The 9135-nt window shown below is 43.2% G+C and overlaps 1 protein-coding gene across 2 annotated transcripts in view; it reads left to right on the forward strand.

Moving 5' to 3' along the window:
* Positions 1-9135, forward strand: part of VPS36 (vacuolar protein sorting 36 homolog) — a 67251-nt gene that overhangs the window by 27697 nt on the left and 30419 nt on the right. Inside the window, exon 1 of one of the 2 annotated variants that reach the window (XM_057532693.1) lies at positions 7614-7784. The exons of the other annotated variant lie outside the window; for it this stretch is intronic. Coding sequence (XP_057388676.1) covers positions 7689-7784 — 96 coding nt within the window. The 5' untranslated portion in view covers positions 7614-7688. Of the gene's footprint in view, positions 1-7613; positions 7785-9135 lie in introns of those variants that run through there. 2 annotated transcript variants of the gene reach the window in all.

Raw genomic sequence — 9135 nt, forward strand, 5'->3', positions numbered from 1 at the left:
TGGGGGCTGAAAATTCCAAGCTTCTAATCATGACTTGGTTGTTCCAGTGACCAGCCCCCATCCAAGAGCCATCCAGGAGCCCACCCAGAGTTGCCTCATTAGAGCAAGAGGTGCTCCTAGTGCTCTCATCACTAAGGAATTTACAAGCGTTTCAGGAGTTCTGTGCCAGGAACTGGGGGCAGAGACCAATATATAGTTTCTATCTCACAATGGATGCATCTCAAAAACATGGCATTACATTTAAGAAGCCAGATACAAAGGACCACAGACCCTATGATCTCATTTACATGAAATTCTAGAAAAGGCAAAACAATAGTGATAGAAAGCAGATCAGTGGTTCTTAGAAGCCACAAAGTGGTGGGGGGGGGAGGTTGAATACAAAGGGCCCAAGGAAACTTTTTGGGGTGATGATAATATTCTTTAAATAATGACTATGTATAATGATAGTCAAAACTCATCAAATTGCATATTTAAAAACTGGTAAGTTATTTTATTTATTTTTTATACAGCAGGTTCTCATTAGTTACCTATTTTATACATATTAGTGCATATATGTCAATCCCAATCTCCCAATTCATCCCACCACCACCCCACCGCCCCCGGTTTCCCCCCTTGGTGTTCATACGTTTGTTCTCTACATCTGTGTCTCTATTTCTTCTTTGCAAACCGGTTCATCTGTATCATTTTTCTAGATTCCATATATGCATTAATATACGACATTTGTTTTTCTCTTTCTGACTTACTTCACTCTGTATAACAGTCTGTAGATCCATCCACATCTCTACAGATGACCCAATTTCATTCTTTTTTATGGCTGAGTAATATTCCATTGTATATATGTACCACAACTTCTTTATCCATTTGTCTGTCGATGGGCATTTATGTTGCTTCCATGACCTGGCTATTGTAAACAGTGCTGCAATGAATATTGGGGTGCACGTGTCTTTTTGAATTATGGTTTTCTCTGGGTATATGCCCAGTAGTGGGATTGCTGGGTCATATGGTAATTCTATTTTTAGTTTTTTAAGGAACCTCCATACTGTTCTCCATAGTGGCTGTATCAATTTATATTCCCACCAACAGTGCCAGAGGGTTCCCTTTTCTCCACACCCTCTCCAGCATTTGTTGTTTGTAGATTTTCTGATGATGCCCATTCTAACTGGTGTGAGGTGATACCTCATTGTAGTTTTGATTTGCATTTCTCTAATGATTAGTGATGTTGAGCAGCTTTTCATGTGCTTATTGGCCATCTGTATGTCTTCTTTGGAGAAATGTCTGTTTAGGTCGGTCTTCTGCCTGTTTTTGGATTGGGTTGTTTGTTTTTTTAATATTGAGCTGCATGAGCTGTTTATATATTTTGGAGATTAATCCTTTGTCCGTTGCTTCGTTTGCAGATATTTCTCCCATTCTGAGGGTTGTCTTTTCGTCTTGTTTGTAGTTTCCTTTGCTGTGCAAAAGCTTTTAAGTTTCATTAGGTCCCATTTGTTTATTTTTGTTTTTATATCCATCACTCCAGGAGGTGGATCAAAATAGATCTTGCTGTGATTTATGTCAAAGAGTGTTCTTCCTATGTTTTCATCTAAGAGTTTTATAGTGTCCGGTCTTACATTTAGGTCTTTAATCCATTTTGATTTTATTTTTGTGTATGGTATTAGGGAGTGTTCTAATTTCATTCTTTTACATGTAGCTGTCCAGTTTTCCCAGCACCACTTATTGAAGAGACTGTCTTTTCTCCATTGTAGATCCTTGCCTTTGTCATAGATTAGATGACCATAGGTGAGTGGGTTTATCTCTGGGCTTTCTATCCTGTTCCATTGATCTATATTTCTGTTTTTGTGCCAGTACCATATTGTCTTGATTACTGTAGCTTTGTAGTATAGTCTGAAGTCAGGGAGTCTGATTCCTCCAGTTCCATTTTTTTCCCTCAGGACTGCTTTGGCTATTCGGGGTCTTTTGTGTCTCCATACAAAATTTAAGATTTTTTGTTCTAGTTCTGTAAAAAGTGCCACTGGTAATTTGATAGGCATTGCATTGAATCTGTAGATTGCTTTGGGTAGTACAGTCATTTTTACAATGTTGATTCTTCCAATTCAAGAACATGGTATATCTCTCCATCTGTCTGTGTCATCTTTGATTTCTTTCATCAGTGTCTTATAGTTTTCTGAGTACAGGTCTTTTACCTCCTTAGTAAAAACTGGTAAGTTTTATTGTACATAAATTATACCTGAATAAATAAAAGAACCCCAAAGAGAGAAAGGAAGGAAGGAAGGAAATTGTGCTCAACTGTGTTTTTGGACAAGGTTCTCAATGTGTCAAGTTTTTGCCTGTTCCTAAGTTGTTGTTTTTTTGTTTTGTTTTGTTTTGTTTTTTAATTAGGGATAGATGTTGAATTGCATCAAATGTCTTTTACTATTTCTTTGATGATCATTTTTTTTTTTAATTTTTTAAATTTATTATTTATTTATTATTTTTATTTTTGGCTGTGTTGGGTCTTCGTTTCTGTGCGAGGGCTTTCTCCAGTTGCGGCGAGTGGGGGCCACTCTTCATCGCGGTGCATGGGCCCCTCACTATCGCGGCCTCTCTTGTTGCGGAGCAGAGGCTCCAGACGCTCAGGCTCAGCAGTTGTGGCTCACGGGCCCAGTTGCTCCGCGGCATGTGAGACCTTCCCAGACCAGGGCTCGAACCCGTGTCCCCCGCACTGGCAGGCAGATTCTCAACCACTGCGCCACCAGGGAAGCCCTGATGATCATTTAATTTTCTTCTGTGATCTATCAGTGGGTTAAATTTTGATAATAGATTTCCTAATATTGAATTGTATTTGTCCTCCTTGGATAAACTGCACTTGGATTGTGTTTTTCTGGCTTCACAAAAGGAATTTGGAAACTTTCCTTTTTTTGTGCTCTGGAAAACTTAAGTGCTAAAATAATTATTTGTTCTGTCAAGATTTAAAAGAATTCACTTGTGAAACTGTTTGATCCAGAAGTGTTTTCTGTTTTTGTTTTTTTGAAACTCTTTGATAACTTCCTCAATTTTGGGTTTTAATAATCCTTTTACGGGGTTAATTTGAACGCTCATAGTCTCCAAACACCCTCTGCAATCAAGTTTTCATATTCATTTGCACAGGGCTTTGCAAAACATCTTTTATGAGAGTCACAGACATTCAATCTGAGTTTGTATCAATTCCAGGGCCCCCAGTAAGTGACCATGCAGCCAGTGCTTGCACACAGCCTGGGAAGGAATCCTTGAATTTCAGTGGCAGCCCTTTCCCATCTTGGAATTTCCAAGTAGGATAAAGCATTTTACTGTATTGAGTCAAAATGTATCTTCCTGAAACTCAGATCATAGAATTTATCACTGGGAAGGGCATCAAGAAATGATCTGGGCTAGATAAGGTTTATATACTAAGATGCTTTATGGCACTTTTTTTTTTAATGACAGAAGTTTATTTTTACAAATAAAAAACAAAAGGAGCTCCAGGTTGCTAAGTTGATCGAAAGGTCTTAGCTTTTGCCAGTTGGAGAAGCAGGCACGAACCTGAGAAAAGGAGAAAGAAATCTTAGCATTTGTCTAACTCTAGGGTTTTGTTGCCTTAACTTAACTGTATTCAGAGCGAAGGAAAGTTCAAGAAAATCATTGTTATTGTTCTTAATCCCCAAACTCCCCAAATAAAACTTTTATCAGAGGGTATTTTGTTTAATTAGTCTCACTTCATAGTTAACAAGATGAGCAATTTCTAACGTTCACTTTTTCTTCTTTCAGAAAACCAGAAGCTTACAGGGAAAAAGTCTATTGCCATTTCAGTATAGAGGATCTTTTAGATTCGGTTTATGTCCACACAGATGGTTTTCTCTGAAAGACCTACAGAAGATAAAGGAATTTTAAAGTAAGATGCAGAGATTGTAGCACATCAGGGCCTTGATATCCCCAGGCTGCAGTCATTGATGCAGGGTGCTCTGTGGCCAGTGTCTGAGCAACTATTTGAAGATGTTCATTATCCTGCAAACTTTGAAAGTATCTTTTCAACATCGAGTCTGGGATGTGCTACTTGTTTTTGACCCACTCAGATACAACATCCTTACTATTATTACTTATTTTTTCGCCTTTTAAGAAACGGACATTACTCCTGTTCTATTAAGGCCCAGTGAAAAGCATTTTCTTCAACTAGTGGCTCCGATGTCAACAAAAACAAAGAGCAAGCAAGGCACTGGATCCTTCTTTCTTCCTTTCTTTCTTGTTTTATTTGGCCATGGGATCTTCGTTCCCTTACCAGGAATTGAACCCATGCGTCCTGTAGTGGAAGTGTGGAGTCCTAACCACTGGACCGCCAGGGAATTTCCTGTTTTGATTTTTATTTAACATTTAAAACAATTGAAGTACAATTGACATATAACATTATATTAGTTTCAGATGTACAATATAATGATTTGATATTTGGGTATATTGCAAAATGATCACCACAAGAAGTCTAGTTAATATCAGTCACCATACACAGTTACAAAATTTTTTTCATGGGATGAGGACTTTTAAGATTTACTCTCTTAGCAGCTTTCAAATATGGAATATAAAATTATTAATTATAGTCACCATGCTGTTCCCATGACATTTATTTTATAATTGGAAGTTTGTATTTTTTGACCCCCGTCACCCATTTTGCACACCCTCAACCCCCCACCTCTGGCAACCACCAGTCTGTTGTCTCTGTGTTCTGGGGGAGTTCCATATGTAAATGAGATCATACAGTGTTTGTCTTTCTCTGACTTATTTCACTTACGTAATCCCTTCAAGGTCCATCCACATTGTTGCAAATGGCAAGATTTCTTTTTTTACGGCTGTATAATATTCCACTGTGTGTGTGTATTATATGCCACATTTTCTTTATCTATTCATCCATTGATGGACACTTAAGTTGTTTCCATCTTAGCCGTTGTAAACAATGCTGCAACAAACATGGGGGTGCAGGTATCTTTTTGAATTAGTGTCTTTGCTTTTTCCAGATAAATACCTGGGACGAAATTGTTGGATCATATAATAGTTCTACCTTTAATTTTTTGAAGAATCTCCATACTGTTTTCCATAGTGGTGGCAGCAATTTACATTCCTGCCAATAGTGCACTAGAGTTCCCTTTTCTCCACGTCCTTGCCAACACTTCTTATTTGTTGTCTTTTTGATAATAGCCATTCTGACAAGTGTGAGATGGTATCTCACTATGGTTTTGATTTGCATTGCTCTGATGATTAGTGATGGTGAGGCTCTTTTTGTTGTTGTTGTTTTTAATTGAAGTATAGTTGATTTACAATGTTGTATTAGTTTCTGGTGTACAGCAAAGTGGTTCAGTTATACATATACATGGATATATATTTTTTTTCATATTCTTTTCCATTATAGGTTACTCTAAGATATAAAATATAGTCCCCTGTGCTATACAGTAGGACCTTATTGGTTGGGTTTTTTGGTTTTTTTTAAAATAACACTATTTTTTTAAAAAATTTTATTTATTTATTTTTGGCTGTGTTGGGTCTTCGTTTCTGTGCGAGGGCTTTCTCTAGTTGCGGCAAGTGGGGGCCACTCTTCATCGCGGTGTGCGGGCCTCTCACTATCGCGGCCTCTCCCGTTGCGGAGCACAGGCTCCAGATGCGCAGGCTCAGTAATTGTGGCTCACGGGCCCAGTTGCTCCGCGGCATGTGGGATCTTCCCAGACCAGGGCTCGAACCCGTGTCCCCTGCATTGGCAGGCAGATTCTCAACCACTGCGCCACCAGGGAAGCCCTGTTTGGTTTTTTTAAATAAATTTATTTATTTATTTTTGGCTGCACTGGGTCTTCGTTGCTGCACGTGGGCTTTCCTAGTTGCTGCGAGCAAGGGCTACACTTTGTTGCTGTGCGTGGGCTTCTCATTGCAGTGTCTTCTCTTGTTGCGGAGCACAGGCTCTAGGAACATGGGCTTCAGTAGTTGCAGAACACAGGCTCAGTAGTTGTGGCTCATGGGCTCTAGAGTGCAGGCTCAGTAGTTGCGGCACACAGGCTTAGTTGCTCTGAGGCACGTGGGATCTTCCCAGACCAGGGCTCGAACCCGTGTCCCCTGCATTGGCAGGTGGATTCTTAACCACTGTGCCACCAGGGAAGCCCTGTATTTTTTTTTTATATGTATATAACAGTTTGAATCTGTTAATCCCAAACTCCTAATTTATCCTCCCCAACCCAGCCCCGCTTTCCCCTTTGGTAACCTTAAGTTTGTTTTCTATGCCTTAAGTTTGTTTCTATGTTTCTGTTTTGTAAATAAGTCCCTTTGTATCATATTTTAGATTCCACATATATGTGATATCATATGGTATTTGTCTTTCTCTTTCTGACTTGCTTCAGTTACTATGATAATCTCTAGGTCCATCCATGTTGCTGCAAGTGGCATTATTTCATTCTTTTTTATGGCTGAGTAATATTCCATTGTATATATGTACCACATCTTCTTTATCCATTTCTCTGTCGATGAACATTTAGGTTGCTTCCATGTCCTGGCTATTGTAAACAGTGCTGCAATGAACATTGGGGTGCACGTGTCTTTTCAAATTAGAGTTTTCTAGGGATATATGCCCAGGAGTGGGATTGCTAGATTACGTGGTAGCTCTATTTTCAGTTTTTTAAGGAACCTCCATACTGTTTTCCATAGTGGCTGCACCAATTTACATTCCCACCAACTGTGTAGGAGGGTTCCCTTTTCTCCACACCCTCTCCAACATTTATTATTTGTAGACTTTTTAATGATGGCCATTCTGACTGGTGTGAAATGATACCTCATTGTAGTTTTTTATTTTATTATTTTTAAAAATTTTATTTATTTATTTATTTATTTTTGGCTGCGTTGGGTCTTCGTTGCTGCACGCGGGCTTTCTCTAGTTGTGGCGAGCAGGGGCTACTCTTTGTTGCGGTGCGCGGGCTTCTCATTGCAGTGGCTTCTCTTGTTGTGGAGCACAGACTCTAGGCGTGCGGGCTTCAGTAGTTGTGGCACGCAGGCTCAGTAGTTGTGGCTCGCGGGCTCTAGAGCGCAGGCTCAGTAGTTGTGGTGCACAGGCTTAGTTGCTCCGCTGCATGTGGGATCTTCCTGGACCAGGGCTCGAACCCATGTCCCCTGCATTCTCAGGCGGCTCTTAACCACTGCGCCACCAGGGAAGTCCCTTAAATGAAAATGATTTTAATGTGAAAAAAAGAAGGGTACAAAATAGTACTTACATACTGATTGAAGCTGTGTGAAAATTCAGACCATGAATATTCATTTGGAAAAAAAAAGTTATCATTTACAGACTTTAATGAACATGGCAGCATGCTGGGCACTGACAAGAAAACGGCACAAATACGCAGGAATAATGCACAATAAGAAAGTCCAAGCTGCGGTTTGGGCTCCCTCAAAGTCCGTTGTAAGCTCTGTGTTTGTGCCTGAGCTGGACAAAGGATGGGGTCGATGTCCCCACCGGGCCCTTGGTGGAAGGAACGCCAGGGGGCGCACCAAGCACGTCGCCACGTCCCCCGGCGCCCCCGGGGCAGCGCGCGTTCCCCAGGACGCCCGGGCAGGACCGCTACCTCCCTGCCGGCCTCCACCCCGCCCACCGCCAGGGGGCGCCGCAGGCTGCCCGGCACTCGGCTCGCCGCGGGGAGCGCCAGCGCGGGCAAGCGGCGGAGGCCGGCCTGGGGGCGGCCATGGACCGCTTCGTGTGGACCAGCGGCCTCCTGGAGATCAACGAGACCCTGGTGATCCAGCAGCGGGGAGTGCGCATCTACGACGGCGAGGAGAAGGTAGGGCGGCGGCCGGCCCGGCCTCGCTCCCGGACCCGGACTCCCGGGCCCGGCCTCGCCGCTCGGCGCCGCCCCCGCAGTCCACGCCGGCCCAGCGCCCGGCTCCGGCCCGACTTGGGAACGGCTCCGGGCGGGCGCGTCGGGCGGCGGCCCCTTTCCCACCCGGGGAGAGACCCCTTCGGGCGGCACGGCGGCACGGGCCGGGAACCCTGATTCCTCGCCCGGATCGCGGCGGGCGGGCGACGGGCAGGCCGGTTCCGCCTTTGTCCGGAGCCCGCCGGGTCCTGCGCTCCCGAACCGGGCGTGACTTCGGGCGCTGGGACCTGGGGGAGCCCAAGGGACTAGGCGGTCCCGGCCGGAGCGGGAGGGGGGTGGCTTTAAAGGGATTTCTGAAAAGAGGAGTTAGCCTCTCCTGGGACGCCTTGGCTGTAGGCTCTGTGTTTTGTTTTTTGTTTGGGAGTGACAGTAGAAAGGCGGTTTGATTGTTTTGTCGAGGGATGGAGTAGGCCATGCCTGGTAATCCAAGCGTAAACCTTAGGAGGTGTGTTTGCAAATTGAAAGGAGAAATATTGCCGGTATTTCACAGAAATATTAACGTTCACTGGAGACTTCCGTCAGACTACAAACTATCATCCTGTTCTGGATGAAATGTATAAACTGGAATTAGAAAAAAATTTAAAAACCCCTTTACTCACTAGCATTTGTGGTTTCCAGAAGTTTTCACTTGCTACCTCTCCTTCCTTGCAGTTTCCTTAGAGAAACTTCCTCCTGTACTTTCGCAAACGTTGCTGGACCCAGAGCTCTTCCTGTCTGTGCTTTACAGAAGCTTGAGGCTTCCTTCCTTCTAGGGGGTGGAGGGCAGGGGTTAGTTACACAGCCATCGGAGGCACTGCTGACATGACCGGGGGCCCAGGGGTTCTCCCTCCTGGAGGGCATTTTTCCATGTTTCCATTATTGAGTCAAGATCTTTTTTTCTTAAATACTATGCTTGGCCTTAACTCTGTGTACTGCTTCAGTACTTTTATTAACTTGATCTCAAATTGGGTTTGCATGTTTTGATTGGAGTGACAAGCTCAATGTTTTTGTTTTTGTAAACCGAGGTTACACCTTTGGAACTGGGGTGAATGGGAAGCTTAATCAACCTGCCCTCCCTCGGGGACTTGGAGCTTGGCTGCACCCTCAGGTCCGAATATGGGTATTGGCAGATGGGTCTTCAAAGTCTCCTCCGAAGCCACTCCCTGCTGGCTGTCTAGCTTTTGCCGATCCCCACACTCTGTTGTTCTATGGAATTCCAATATGCAAATTAGGGACACGTTGGCTGCACATAACATAACTATGGTATCTTTTCTTT

Source organism: Balaenoptera acutorostrata, chromosome 18, assembly GCF_949987535.1.
Source record: "Balaenoptera acutorostrata chromosome 18, mBalAcu1.1, whole genome shotgun sequence".
Lineage (NCBI taxonomy): Eukaryota > Metazoa > Chordata > Mammalia > Artiodactyla > Balaenopteridae > Balaenoptera > Balaenoptera acutorostrata.